Below are 15,890 nucleotides of genomic sequence, written 5' to 3'. Positions count from 1 at the left end.
TCCACAAACCTCCCAACAATGGCATGCAACGGTGACCTTGTGAGATGACATGTCTGTGCCTGCAGCAGTAATCTCAACTGCGTTTCCAGCACGCCCCCAAGCACTCAGGCTAACTGGCACAGCATAGACACACGCAATTAAGCTATCAGGGCTGCCACATCATTGCCAGTGTCCCTGGCTACACTAATTCACAAACTGTGACCTGGAGGTGCTTGAAGACAACAGTCCAGAGCCAGAACAAAGGACAATCCAAAACACTGAATAGAACAAGCAACTGAGTTCCAGTGCTTGTGATGTGTAAGACACATGGATGCAGCCCTCACAGCCATCTTCCACAAGGCCCGGGCCAAGGTAGGACTGTGATGTTACCCATGTCCTTCAGCCCACTGTATAAAAGTCAGCAGAAAAAGGTTCATCAGCCAGGTGGAAGGCCCATGCATTACGCACAGATTATTTTAAAAGCATCAATACTTAGAAAATTTAAGAGTATATTTTCTTCTGAAATCTACGGGAACCATTAGGCTATGCTGGATGCTTTTATGAAGCTTAAATCTAGCCTGTTTCAGGATGGTGAAGTTATGCTTACTGCCAGGATGACCATTTGAACATCCTGACACAAACAGGAGTGTTTAGTCACATGCACAGGGAAGAGTAAGAAGCATGGTATTACACGGACCACAATTATCCCGCACAGGTCCTTCCTATTAGAAATTAGTTTTGGAAAATAAAAGCATCAGCAGGGGAAGGGAAGAAAGATAGTTTACTAGCAACACAGAAGATGCCTGGGATAGGGGAGGATTCAATTTCAGTTAAAAGACAGGCATTTTATTTCTTAATTATTTTTTAACATTCCAGGTTTATTCAAAAGACATTCTGCAGGCATGTATCTTACAGGTCTTAAGACTGATAAAACACTAGGAATAATGTGATTACCCTAGCAAATGAAGACATGGCTAAAATCATATCAGTGATTATTTTAATATTATTTTAATAAAATTTTGGACATTTCAATCAATTTTTTAATACTGGCCAAAGCCATTCATACCTAGAGCATTTGAAACAGTTCATTAAAGGAACAGAACTTCACAAGCTGTGAACAGCAGACTACACTTGATTTCTGCAACTGATGGGAAAAGCTGCTGAAGAAGTATCTGTACACTTTAAAAATATTACATCAGTGACGAATGGAAATTTTGTGCTTTAATACTTTGCTTGAAAAGTCTCTTTATCCAACATGAAGTCAGCAAATCTCTGCTGCAGCTCCTTTTCTCTCTCCTGCTGTCGCTGCACATCTTCCTTCAGACACTAAGGAAAACATTAAATGAAGCAACCAGTCAGTTTTTCCAACAGCCACACCCATGAAGATCTTTACCAAAGGTTATATTTTAGTTCCTTCAGAAGAAGGGGTCAGAACTGAGACAGGACATTGCTAAAATTACTTATTTAAAATATAAATGTAAAATGGAGCAGTTGATCTAGAACATTAAGAATCACAGTTATCATATTTCAAATGTCAGGTACCTTACCCTGGTTTTGACAGCAGTTAATACCAAACGCTTTTAAGAGAAGAGAATTCAAATTGGAAACTTGCCAGAAGCAGTGCATTGTATTTAACAGTTATCCATAGATTCCTCCTCCATGAGTTTGTTCAAAACAGTTTTCTGGCAATCTTCCTAATTAACCCTGCATCCTACAACAAGGGCTTCCACAAGCCTTTGTCCTGTAACTGCATAGTGCATGAAGAACTACTGCTTGTTCTAAAACTGTCAGCTGCTAGTTCATTTGATCTTCCTTTACTCTTGTATCAGAAGAGACAGTAAATGAATTCTGAGGATTAGCCCCAACAAGTAAAGTGTTATTTACTAAAAAACAGGTGCTACTAGTAGCTATCAAGCTATTTAATACATTTTTACCATTAACTTTCACTAAATCAATCATCACTTCTGAGTTTGTAAACACATCTATCAGCATTTCTGAAGGCTCTTCACAAAGTCAGTTCTAACAACTGATACATTTTATCTTTCTAAAAGCAAGTGGTTGAGATGATTATAACTGAATGGAGCCCTCTCTTCTGGAAGGAAAAAAAAAAAAGGCATCAAAGGAAAAACTGCAAATGAGTACTTATTTCTTGGAAAGTAAGCCTGGCACTGGCTCAAGCCTAGGACTGAGTCTTGGTTGAGAGCTGCCTTGTTAGTGGAATACAGCAGAGAAGAATATCCTGGAGATTCTTAAACTAAGATCAGTGGTTCTGAGGAACTGTTTTCAGGTATCTGAGTATACCTGTTTCTGCTAGTTCTGGGCTGAAGTTAAAGCTGCTAAAGAGAAAGAAGTATCTTCTCAAAGCTATGCCAGCCAGTTAGGCACGTGATGGTATTCAAGAACAATGGTCCAGATGACACACGCACACACTGTTAGCCAGCAACAGGACTGCAGACAAACACCCTGAACTCTGAGGATGGCTCAAAACTTTGATTACAGAACAACTGCTCAGCTTCTGAAACTGACAGCCATGTATAAATCAGCACAATAACCCCACTTCAGTACTGGCTTTCTACAAGTCCAGCCATCCGCAAGTCTGACAACATTGTCAGCTTGAGGGAGTAATATAATCGACATGTGAAAAGAAATGAGACTCTCCTGTAGTACATACTAGCATTTGGTCCACTGACTTTTAAGGAAGTAGGAAGCTTCACTGAAGTTTCAGATCTACCGTAAGTTCTAACAGTAATTAAAAACAAAACAAATCGAATTAAGATAGATATGGAACTTCTGCCGATATGCATTGCAGAAGATTAATAAAATAAACCACACAAGGAAATAAAATAAAAACAAAGTTGAAGAACACACTAGTAGATTAGTCCCAGCTTCTAATATATATCACAGAAGCTTTGATATTGAAGCAAATAGCAGAGAAGTCTGGTAATAGCCAAAAGCGTAATTTAAAAAGAACATTAAATACTTGATACAAACTCAGGCTGTGAACCCCAGAGCCCATGCCTTGTAAAAACCATCTTTTCCATAAAGTGCCTGTACTTGACCTATTACATTAGGAATCTCACCTCCAGTCTCCGAGGGATTGCAGCATCTTCATGTTTCTTCAGTTCCTCAAAAGTACGTAGCTCCAGATGCGCCTGTTCGATTTGGTCCCACAAATCATTCAATTGTTTGATGAGGCCCATTGCTCGAGACTGATAACCACCAAGCAAGATCTTCAGCTTCTTCTCCATCTTGGCCGCCCTCTTTGCTTCAGTTGTCATGTGACCTCTGTTTATCTGCCAGAAGGAAACCAAGAATTGTTTTATTTATCCAGAACTCAAAAGTCAAGAGAAAAAATAACAACAACAACAACAAAAAAAAAAAAAACAAACAAACAAAAAAAAAGAGTAGTAAAACCCTGTCTGTGGAACTATTATCAAGTTGATCAAGTTCTTTGATTTCTATTAACAAATCATACTGCACATTTTACAACAACCTAGATTTCTGGATTAAAATCTTTACAATGTAAATACATTATTCCACGGGTGAAATCCACTAGCCAAAACAGGGGTGACAACACACTATATTGAATACAGTTTAACAGACAGGAGTTGTTGCAGTTGCTGAGCTAAGTAAGCAGCCAAGTGATGTGACAGCTTGCTGTGCTACATCCCACTTACACAGGAGATGCTATTTGCCTTAGTAAAAGAAAACTAAATAAAGAGATTGTGTTCCTATTTTTCAAAATTATCTTCTTAGTCAGCAAAACCAGCCACATCTTTCAATTCTTCTGCTTATCCTAACAGGATTCACCTAAATCATACTCCATAAAGCAAAAAAGCAATCAGGAACATTAAGGCAGCTCTGAATCTGTCTCTCCATTGCAGCGAACCATAATGAAAACATTTAGACTGGTCTGAGTGGCAAATGAATGCCAATGTTGGGACATGGAAGCACCGCTGCAAGGAACAGCAGAAGGACTGTTAAAATGGTAATTCAACCCTACCACCTTCTGCATGCACTTTCTCAGGACATCAGGAGACAAAGAACCAAGACTAAATCCTCACAGAGGTAGGACAGAATAGAGACACCAACTACTGTCTGGTTCTAAAAGGCATGAAAGGCAAATCCAAAAAAACCCAAATGTGGTCATATCCCAAGAACCACCCAGGTGCAATGACAAGAACACAACAGGTGGTGACCCTTCATTCCTGAGGTCATCATAAAGCATCTCAGAAAGACTGCTTGGATTCAAATGTCTCAGTAGCTGAATGCTGGTCAGCTTACTCGATTAACTAATCCAGTATCAAGTAATCAAGTAAGATTTAAAAATCAAAGTTTTGCTGGCAAACGCTTTTACATACAAAGCCAAAAAGCAGAAGCTTTTCCCTGCTCTGAACCCTACAATTACCCAAGATATCATCTTTTACCAATGAAACTAAACTCCACTGGGAAGGCACTACTTTCTGATGTATCCTTTACAGTGGTAACTACAGTCAGCCAAACACCACAGCCACTAGGATTAGTGCAGCCGTCACAATCTTGTGCACCAAGCTATTTCATCAACCTTTCTATTGTCCAATTTTATTAAAGTACCTTCTATTATACAGCTGCATGATTCTGTAAAATGCTCTACTCCTTAACAATTTATTCACTCATTTAAAACAGTTTTAGTAGGTGGTGCAGAGATAAACATAGTGAATGGTCAAGGGAGCAAACTGTTAATGAGTGAGTGAAAGAGAAATTTGACTTTCTGAGCTGTCTGGTTTGCTCCTGGGGAAAGAGATGCAGACTGCTATGCTTTTCAGATTCTGTTTGCAAAGTAGACTTAAGCTATGCCCAAGGTGCTTTAAGCATACAGAAAGGCGTCTCTTTTTCAATATTTATATAAATCTAGAGAAAATTAAATAAATAGATTAGGGATTTGTGAGGATACTCTCTGATGGAAAAGTATGAAAGCTTTAAATGTCTTCACTGGTAAATAATATGCTATTACTGCAACAACAAATACAGCTGTGCGGTAAATGAACTATTTTCCAATTACTGCTTCTTGGATGAAAAACGTATGTTGAGAGCCACTGACATTTAGAGATCATGGAATAGACAGATGCACAGGCAAACAGAATTTTGTTTGTAACAGCGGTCTAATGTAACAAAGATCAACTGTTCCATGTTGTTTCACAGCATTACAGACAACGTAGAGCATGCTTGGTGTGAAATGAAATTTCCATCAGAATGTCACTCTTCCAGAACAGGTTAAAAAAGACCATTCAGAAAAGCTCCACTATTCTGTCATCCCAAGTGAAGATCCGTCAGCAGTCTAATTTTCTAATAAAATGTTAAACACTGAGTACCTGAGAACATGAAATACAGTTAAAAGCACTATCTCCACCACACAGAAACAAGACTGGATCAGGCACTGCAGTCAGAAGTCCTGAATTAGCTGCATGCTCCAAGTATCACCAGTAGCAGTGGCACTACTGGGTTGATCTTGCACCTTTACACACTCAGGCTGGGATTCACGTTGCTTGGCTTTAGACATCAACATCTGAGCCTCTCACCTGAGGTCCTTCCACGATCAGGAGAGAAACTGGCAACTCTAGGGCATGGTTCAACTGATCCAGGGCCTCAGAACGAGACTAAGCACACCACTGAAGTGCTCTTCACTGACTGAGATGGGAGCACAGACTGCTTGCTCAGACACCGTTACCTAAGGTCTGGTGGATCAGTCCCACCCTAAGCATCTACTGTTTTAATGTATGAGATACAATAAAGCATTTTTTTTTGTCCAAGGAAAACCAAAGCCAGCTCAAATCTAATGCTTATTATAGTATTAGACCCTGATTATTTAAGCACTCTTGAAATTTTCAGACAATGAGAACTGGACTGCATATTTCCGAGTTGTTCTGGACATAGATTCTTATTTTTAACTACCAGAGCTCCTTAGGTTGCACACTGCTATTCAGCCCTGGCTTTTATACTCAGTTCCTTGTCTATACTGAATTATCATAGGCTTCACTGCTGTAAAAAGAAAAGTAAGAGGGGGAGAAAGGGGAAAAAAAAAAAAAAGAGCCTCCCAAGTATCTAAACCCAGAAATAACAGCCCTTTCTTCCTTCTTAACAGCCCTTTCTTCCTTCTCTGCTTATAGAGAGAAATGCGAACACTCATCACCTTTCGTCCTTCCTCTCAACTACGAGATTTTAGGACCTACTACGAAAAGGTCAAAAGAAGGTCTCAGCTTTTGTAACAAATACTATTTATTAAAAATTGCTGACTGCTGCATTAATGCCAACAACTGCGTATGATTTTTAGGTCAAGCTTCGTAAAATTTTAAGGCTCAGATACCAAGCTAAAAATTCCAAGCAGTTATGAAGAGGTGTGTTTAAACAGTAGTCTACATTATTTGCTTAAAGCTAAGAAATAGATTTCAGTAAAATCTGACAACTATTTCCCCCCAAAACCTAGCAGAAAACATAAAGACATCTGAAAGATTTCTCCACTTATTTATTTTGTACTGTTCCTTGGCTGGCTTTGGTTCCACTGACTTTTGTACCAGCTATAGCAAAACGGGAACAGCATGTACATACATGGGGTAAAATTATATATGATGTTAGGGCAAGTGAGAGCGCCTCATCCCATCCCAAATCTCTTGCGTAAAAGCCTTCCCTCATGCCTAGTAGTGTTCAGTTTTCAGTACTACACTAGAGAGTCAAAGAAGAGAAACCAGAACAAAGCAACAGACATAACTGGAGGTTTATAAAATATGATCTAGAAAAGGAAGACCAACTGAAAAAACAGGGAGGTTTATAATTTTTTTTCACTACCATATTTTTGTTAGAAAATGAAGACAGACACATGTTTTAAATATGCCAAAGATCACTGTGAAAAATTAGTCTGTTCTTATGTCCACTGAGAAAGGAAGATGGGTTTAAATTTGGCAAGGACATTTTAGACAGGAGGTTGGTTGTAAGGTTTAACTAAGGACAACAAAGAACAGGGAAAGACTGCTTACAAGAACTAACATCCAGTGGGAAAAATGTTAAGAAAAACTGACCCTGAGGAAGGAAGGGCTCAAGTGCCCTCAAAACTACATTTTCACAATTCCTCATCTCACTAAGTCTGCTGAGGACACCACTCCTTCAGTTCAAAGGGCTGGTTTTCCCTGTACTGACTGTTTTGTTTTCCCTCCATTAAACATGGAGCTTCTGAAAATCCCTGAAGAGCACTAAGCTCTCTTGTCTTCCAACTGATCTTCTGAATCATGCCTGATGGATAAAAAACATGGAAGAAAAACTGCTGCATGTTCTTACCAGAACCATATTCAAAAGTAAACCAACTTGTTCCGCGACCTTGGAGAATCAACACATTATCATAAAGCTGCTTAGCTTGTGCAGAGAAATCCTCTGCCAGCTTCAGCTACGCTGGATGAATAGGTTACTCCTGGAATCTATATAGGACTACTCCAAATGTTACTATAACTTCCTTCCTCACCTCAGACCCACAAGTGGTCCTCCCATACTCAATTCTGCTGGCAGGAGCTCCACTAACTTAAATAGCAGGGTTTGTGAACTTGCCGCATATTGACTCAGTCTGCCAGAGTAGCTGGACTGAGACAATGCACACTAAGATGACAGCCTTCTGCTCAACGCCAGGTTACACTGACCAATTTTCACCAGCATTTCACACCACCCCAGGGACAATGACTGTAACACTATGGCATCCTTTGTGCATGTTTAGGTGGCCTTTACAAACTTGATGGTGCACTCTATGATAGCATGTTTTTGAAAAATAAATTCATTAATTGCTCTACTTAAAAATATTTTCCCACTTCCATGCTCTTGGACAGAATTCTCCATTCTTTGGCTTGAAACACTGTTTCAGCTGTCTAAATTCTGACCAGGCAAAACTCTTTACAAAGCCTGCCACTTCACGGCTTGACACAATTTCAACACTGCTGTAAAACTGAAGATGATGCTTACTTCACATTATGATGGGGTACAAGGTGATGATTAGTGTCACAGCAGTCACAAAGGGACAGTGTGAGTAACTTTCAAGAGGATTAAATCTTATTTTGTCATCTAATTGACTGGTATCACAGTTTTTCATGGAAAGGTTCAGTCACAGGTGATCCTCAAATTAAGGTGCTGCTGGTATGCAACTGCACCTCCCAGCTGAAACTAAACCACATGTTCAAAGCTTGCATGAACATATAAAACTATCTTTCCCCAATTTAATACGGAACCCTCAACATAAATACCTATATTGTACTTTGCTATGTAGATCACATACCATTAAGGCTTACTGATACCTGCAGAAAGCTATTCTCTCTACTCACAGTCAAAACTAGTAACCCAAGATTAATCTCCATTTGAACTACATTTCACAAATTATGACAACTTGCCTTCAAACATCTAACACAAGCTGGCAGGACTGTTGAGTAAAGACAGTACAGGGTACATCAAGAGCAACTGTTCCCACAGAAGTTCACAGCATCCACCTATCTAGGTCTAGAATAATACAGAAAGTTACTGAGCAAGTTAGCAGTCACTACTGATCTACAATGATGACATTAAAGCCCACTTTGAAAATTTTTATTTGGGAATTGCTTCTAAGACTAGTAGTATTATCAGTGATACCCATATATCACAATCACAGTAAAAACACATCTAGAAGAGCATAGTTTAAGAAGAAAATCGACTAACTTATTTTTTACTAGGCTTTCCTGAAAACACTACCTCTCCCTGGGGGTAGTGGGAGGAAAGTTACAGTAAGATCACATACAGCAACAGCTACCTCAGGCTAACAGCTTTGATTAACTGTAAGCAAACATGGGTTACTGCTGTGTCTGATGAGGTAATATGGCAGAGAGCACAGTGTAATTACCTTCAAAAACTATCACTGCAAGCCCAGAGTTCTTGGACTGGTCCCTTCCAGAGAAGAGGCTAACAATCTTGTGGAAGCTCATAAAATAAATTAGCAAACAGCCTGGTTCCCTCTCAGTATATAGCAGAAGCCCCATTATGATCTTACAGACGTCACTAGTACACTAGTACTCTATTCCAGCAGCTACTATTAGGCAAGTATAAATGAAGCAAGTTACTTTATGAGCAGCAACTCACACTGGCCCAAAACTCACAAGTTCTGACAATGCTGCTTCATATTAGGACAGGCTGTAAAGAGCAATTGGCCTGCAGATCAGGTGGCTTCCATATCAATTTATACTTTTACCTGTTCAAACACAATTTTCAACAGTGATGGTGTGCCTTTTGCAATGAAGAGCTTTGTCAATGCTGACCTTTATTTCTAAGCACATAAATTCCCATTATGAACTATATTTCCAAAGGTGAAACCTGATTTCACCAACCACCGCAGAGGAAATCAATGGTTTTAGACACAGAGCAAAAACCCCTCTTACCCTACTACGAGCAACTGGCCAAATAAAAACTAACTGTTATGCAGTCTAAGTTTATTCTTAAAAGAACTTTTGCATTGCTCATTTCCGTTCTGGCACATCCTGGACTGAGGACATGCAGAAAAACTTTTTTCTATACAAAAAGTTATCCAGCTCCCCAAAAATTATGACCTTAGAAGAAAGGCTAGCACAACAGTCCAATCTGAAGACAAATTCCAGACTCATAGGCATGGTCACAGAATATGCATAGGAAGAACCCTCCTTACTGGCATTCATCAGCTTCCTTCCAAAGGTCCCAAAGTCAGTCACAGTAACAGAACTGGTATAAAGTCAACTAGTAGCATTTCCCTCTGAAAATAACTCTTTAACAGAAGAAGTATAGTTTGGTTTCCTAAAGCTGTTCAGTTGGCAGTATGGGAAATGTCACTGCTTTAAGAGTTGACTAGTTAGATTTGAATAAAACTCTTATCTATTTTCCTCCTTCCTGCTCATGGTAATGAAGGTTTTGGGGAGGGCAGCTGCCAACTGCAAATGTCATTTGTGGAGAAAACCAAGGACACAGTAAGTTAATTCTCCTAAAGGGCAGTGAACACTGGGGTTTTTTCCCAGACTTCTAACATGCAAAGATACAAAGCTCCGGCTCAACTCAACAAGTTGTAAATGGAAGAGACAACTATTTCCCAGACAGTACAAGTACACTTAAAGATTTAGCAGTTTTAGATAGTGATTTTCAGTCACAGGTCTACTAGTGCTTCGCAAACAAAACTACAGAGCCCCATAAGTTAGACACTACTCCTTTCCCAGTGACAGAAGAATCAAGGGAGACAATAAGACCCAGTTTTGTTTCACTGATCTGACTTGCTCTAGGTGCCTCCATAATAAAAAGAGAAAAAAAAAGGAAACCTGAGAGGGAAATTGAACTCTTCAGTGGGCCGAGGTGCTCTCAGGAGGAGCTTCATCTGTACCAAAACCAAAGGGGACCTAAGGCAACTGCAGATCTGTTAGTTAGGAGGCTAAACTAAGGTGTATCAAATCTGAACTCATGGGACTTGCTCAAAACCAGACAATGAATACACACCTGCACTACAAAGAAAAGGCAAGATTTCTGGCTAAATCCATTTATATTCCCTGGCACATTTTTTCTTACTGCAGACACAAGTTATCCCTGGCAACACAAAAACCTTTTATGTATTGCTTTCCTCATTATAGGTTATGGGTTACCTTTATTGTGGATCCCACAATGATTCCAAAATTCTCCAAGCAAAGATGTGATGTGCTATAGCTAAGATGATCTAATAATCCAGCAACTGTGGAAAAGGGTCTGCTGCTTGATCTAAAAATAATTAGGTTTTTGGCAATTCTATGAACTGATCCAGGCTACAACAGAGTTACAAGAGCAATGGTTATGAGGTCAGAGGCAATGGTAGGGGGCAGCTGCACAAAAGTAGCACTGACCCTATCTGACACAAGCCGAAACCATAGAATCATCTAGGTTGGAAACAGACCTTTAAAATTATCAAATCCAACTGTTAACCCAGCACTGCCAAATCCACCACTAAACCACATCCCCAAGTGCCACATCTATGCGCCTTTTAAACACCTCCAGGGATACTGACTCAATGACTTCCCTGGGCAGCCTGTTCCAATGCCTGATAACCCTTTCAGTGAAGACACTACAACCTCCTTTCAAGTAGCTGTAGGGAGACATAACGTCTCCCCTCAGAGCCTTCTCTTCTCCAGGGTAAACAACTCCAGTTCCCTCAGCTGCTCCTCACAGGACTTGCTCTCTAGATCCTTCACTGGACACCCTCCTGCACCTCAGTGTCTTCCTTGGAGGGGCCCAAAACTGAGCACAGGATTTGAGATGCAGCCTCACCAGTGCTGAGTACAGGGAGGGGGACAATCACTGCCCTGGTCCTGATGGCCACACTGTTTTGGATACCAGCCAGGATGCTGATGGCCACCTGGGCACACAGCTGGCTCATGCCCAGCCGGCTGCTGACCAGCACCCCCAGGCCCTTTCCCACCAGGCACCTTCCCAGCCCCCTGCCCCGAGCCTGTAGTGCTGCCTGGGGTTGCTGTGACCCAGGGGCAGGACCCGGCACTGAGCCGTGTTGAACCTCAATACAATTGGCCTCAGCCCATCGGTCCACCCTGTCCAGATGCCTCTGCAGAGCCTGCCTGCCTTCAAGCAGTTCAACACTCCCCCCCCCCCCCCCCCCCCAACTTGGTGTCATCTGCAAACTGACTGATGGTGCACTTGATCCTCTCGTCCAGATCACTGATAAAGTTGTTGAACAGGAGTGGCCCTGGCGCTGAGCATGGGGGAACACCGCCTGCTGGATTGAACTCCATCCACCACCACCCTTTGGGCTCGGTCCTCCAGCCAGGTTTTTACCCAGCAAAAAGTACAGCTGTGCAAGCCATGAGCAGCCAGTTTCTCCAGGAGAATGCTGTGGGAAATGGTGTCAAAAGCTTTACTAAAGTCTAGGCAGACAGCACCCACAGCCTCTCCCTCATCCACTAAGAGGGTGACCTTGCCACCGAAGGAGATCAGGTTTGTCAAGCAGGACCTGCCTGTCATAACCCCATGCTGGCTGGACTGATCCCCTGTTTGTCCTGTACGTGCTGCCTGATGGTGCTCAGGCTGAGCTGCTCCATAACCTTCCCCAGCAGCATGGTCAGGCTGACAGGCCTGTAGTTCCCCGGATCCTTCTTCTGGCCCTTCTTGTAGATGAGTACCACATTTGCTAACTTCAAATGCTTCAAATGATAAAACCATCCCAGCCATAGCACAAGCTGCATGGTAACCATTCTGGTAAACAGTAAAAGTATGTTCACACTGATAAAGACAATTATCTGGGTAGAACCCCTAGGAATCTGAGTTACCCAGGAGAAGTATATACCCTCCAAAACCACTGAACTATAAATACACATACTCCGATGATAAACTGTACATTAAGCAGAGATCAGACACTGCAACAGTGGTCTTGCATAAACTGTCAGCTCTATCAGATTCTGAACAGCTTGACAGTGGACCGTGACAACCACTGAAGACCACTGATAACCCTCAGATGTTATCCCCTGGTGCCAACTATAGTCCCAACAGACCTTATTAAAAAAAATCATATTCCACAACAGCAACGCAGTAGTATAACTGAACATATGTGACAATAAAAGCTGACTACTCGGGGATTCCACCATAGTTTAGCTTTATGAGTAATTTCTCTATTCCTAGTCTTATAAATTTTCTGCAGGTGTTTTCTCAGTAACAGCACACCTGAAAATCCCAAAGAAAATGCAAGCTTTAGAAGCATGTAAACTAGAGAGAAATTAAAATACAATCTCTGATAAACTAGTTATGGATACACCTTGCAGCAGAACGTACCACGTAACCTATAAACCTGCAGCTAAGCAACTGAATTTCAATGTAAATTAATTCAAAGGACTTGGGCTGCAACCAAAAGCAAAAGTGGACACTTTGGTCTGATAAATTATCATCTTGGTCTACCTTGGATACTGCAAAGAATAGCTAATTTACTATGCTTTACATATACAGTGTAACTAGAGCTTCTTCCGCTGCAGACTTTCATGGTGTTTATAATTTAACAATCAACTGAAATGATGATGTTAACTACCACAGTTTTAATAAAAATATTTGCATGCTGCAAGCCAACTATGAACCATCTTCAAAGGAAAAGTAATGCTGGCAGGCAGTTTCTACATTATGTACTATGAAGGCAAGCAACTAGCTTGTTACATAAATGCCTCTGCTATCTCATTTTATCTAATACGGTTCCTACTTTAACATACACCTTAGGTAGGAATGCTTTTCTTTATAAATATATTGCTTGGAAGAAGTGAAGATACTGCAGGGAACTGAAGCAGTTACTAAGTGCAACTGTGAGCACCAGGAAACTCCCATTTCTGAAATGACCAGGTCTGCAGTGTAGCCTAGCCTTGAACAAATATACTAGACTTCTAGAAGCTACTGGAAAGATCAGAAAATTCCACCAGGATTCAAGCCAAATCTAAGCTGTACCACAGACATAGTTAGGTCACCAGGATTCACTTGCACGGACCTGAAACTCCCCATCCGTAACGCAAAAAAGTTCACACACTAATTCTGTAGCGCTCTTAACCACATTAAGTAGCACATTCAGAGTCCAAAACCTTCAAAATAAAGGAGAAGTTAAAAGTATTACTAATACATAGCAGTATATTCCAATATTAAAACTATTGCTGAGTTGTGCATTACCCCTGCTGATGCCTGGACGGGATATCTAGCCAAACAGAAGCTCTCCACAACTGCTCCACTTTGCCTTCTCAAGTTCATCAATAACAGCACAAATCTGTTTGTGATACCACCATCAATTTCAGTCATGTCAACATATACAGGGCTGCTACCACTAAATCACTCAGGCAGTGAAAACAGGCCAATTAGAGAAAGACGACTGTTTGTCCACACCATCAATCCACCCAGTAATCTCTGAGCAATGAAGACAGCACTAGAAATAGCTGGTTTTTTTGAACAGGATCTGCAGGGTGTTAGCAGTCCCATATGGAAGGATTAGTGACTACCCGATGTGCAGCTGTTTCCAGCAAGTATCACTAAACTCTCATGGTTTTTTCCTAATGATCTTAGTGCAATATAAAGGGAAAGAAGCAGCCCCCAAAGCTGACCAACATCAGTTTCTGTTGCTGGCAAACTATATTTTACAGTTTCTACTCTTCTCTCAAAGGAAGTTAAAAGTACAAGCAGTATCTTGGGGTATTGAAAGCTGAGCTAATATCCCTGCTTTTCATTAAGGTTGTCTGATACTTCCCATTAAAATATCTATTTCAACTGATACTGCTTTCAGACAAATTTCCTTGAAAAAAAAAAACATTAAAATGAAGGTGGCTTTTGCCATTGCTGAGGATGAGTTAGGAAAAAAAATAATGGCTATGCTTTTTTCATTGCATATTCGTTTCTTCATTAAACTGCTATGGGGTTTATTTATTATTTTAAAAATTATTTAGCTGGTGAGCTATACATAGAAAACTGTATATGCGTATCTTGCTTTTAGGAAGGGCCTTTTAAATAGGTCAGGCAACAGAGCTGCACTAAACTGCAGTTTGCACACTTGGGACAGATTTTCAGCTCAAATTTAACTTTGCAAAGAGTCCACCTGCACTCCACAAGCAATGAGTTGTGAAAGACAGTGCAGTATTTCCACTGCACCTGCAGCTGTGAGGCACAGCAAGCTCTGCTGGCCCTGGGTGCCTGACTGAATTGTGCTATTCTGAACACATACACAAGCTTGCTCTCTCACTTTACTGTAAGAGCACCAAGCAATCAGCCCTATCTAGCAGTGCTCCAAGCTCCCAACTAATCTGAAGAGATGTAGCCACATCAGCAAGATGCGAAGTCTCATGATTGCAGCAATTGTTTGTACACACAGCTGTCTGGACTTTGTTAACTGGCTTCCATGGAGTCCCATGCAATACTGGCAGCAAACGAAATGCCTTTTTTTTTTCCTTGGTGAGACCTCCAACTTGTATTTTGCTTCCTGGATGACTGTCTTGTGACTACAGAGCAATAAGCACTTACAGTATGAACAAATGCAACAGGAGTTTGACGAATAGATGACTTGACCTTACTTCCTTTGCTTCAATACCCTCAATAAGCATACCACTACCTACTCATTCAAATACTGGGAGGAGACCAACAGAAATCAACAGCACAAGAAAGCCTACACAGAAGTAACCAATTTAGAATGCAGAAACAGTGCACAGCATAACGGCACAGGGCCACACACTGAACAATAAAAAGAAAAAATATTCAATAGCTATTTATTAAGCAAGTACCGTCCACCCCATGCAGTAAATGAGTCTGTGGAAAAATTAGGATGTAATCATGCAACTAAAGACTGTCTCATAACACATATGCATAGGCAAATGAAGGCTGCTAGGAGTAATGCCGTTTGTGCATTCCCTGACTTCAACTTTTTGACTTTGCAACTTTAAAAAAATGCCCTTCTAACACAGGTTTGAGCGTAAGATATTTAGATTTCAAAAGCATTGGTAGACAAATGAGGTCCAGCCCTCAGACTGCTGGCGGAAGGCCAGCAGTGCCCCCCCCCCCCCCGCGCGCAGGTAACGCTCCTGCGGCCACAGGGCAGCGCCGAGACCGTGAGAGCACGTCCCCCCGCGGGCAGCGCTGTGCGGGGCAATGGCGCCCTCTGCTGGCGGAGCCGCCGCACGGCACCGGCTCGGCCTCCAACCCCACAGCGGCTGGGTGCGCCGGCTACCTGCGGCTGCGCGGCTCCTGGTCCCAGCCGGGGGCTAACGACCGCCAAGGCTGTACCTGGGTGACATTCTTGAGTCCAAAACACACGTCCACGCCGTATTTCATGTGTATGCACCAAGTGAGAAGTTGGCCTTTCTGGCCTCCCGTATCATTTCTGCAGTACTAGCTGTTCACGGAGGTTTGCTTCTAGCAACAGTAGCCTATGTCCG

General features: G+C 41.5%; 1 protein-coding gene across 1 annotated transcript in view; it reads right to left on the bottom strand.

The window, feature by feature from the left end:
* Window positions 1-803: 803 nt before the first annotated feature.
* Window positions 804-15,890, bottom strand: part of CDC5L (cell division cycle 5 like) — a 35,167-nt gene continuing 20,080 nt past the window's right edge. Inside the window, exons 15-16 of the mRNA XM_055714718.1 lie at window positions 3,060-3,272; window positions 804-1,305 (exon numbers count right to left, since the gene is read on the bottom strand). Of these exons, the coding sequence (XP_055570693.1) occupies window positions 1,201-1,305; window positions 3,060-3,272 (318 nt within the window). The 3' untranslated portion in view covers window positions 804-1,200. The remainder of the gene's footprint in view (window positions 1,306-3,059; window positions 3,273-15,890) is intronic.

The sequence above is a fragment of the Falco cherrug genome, chromosome 6 (genome assembly GCF_023634085.1).
Source record: "Falco cherrug isolate bFalChe1 chromosome 6, bFalChe1.pri, whole genome shotgun sequence".
In the NCBI taxonomy this organism is placed as follows: domain Eukaryota; kingdom Metazoa; phylum Chordata; class Aves; order Falconiformes; family Falconidae; genus Falco; species Falco cherrug.
The sequence above is the reverse complement of the archived record's forward strand: the minus strand, read 5'-3'. Positions and strand labels throughout refer to the sequence as shown.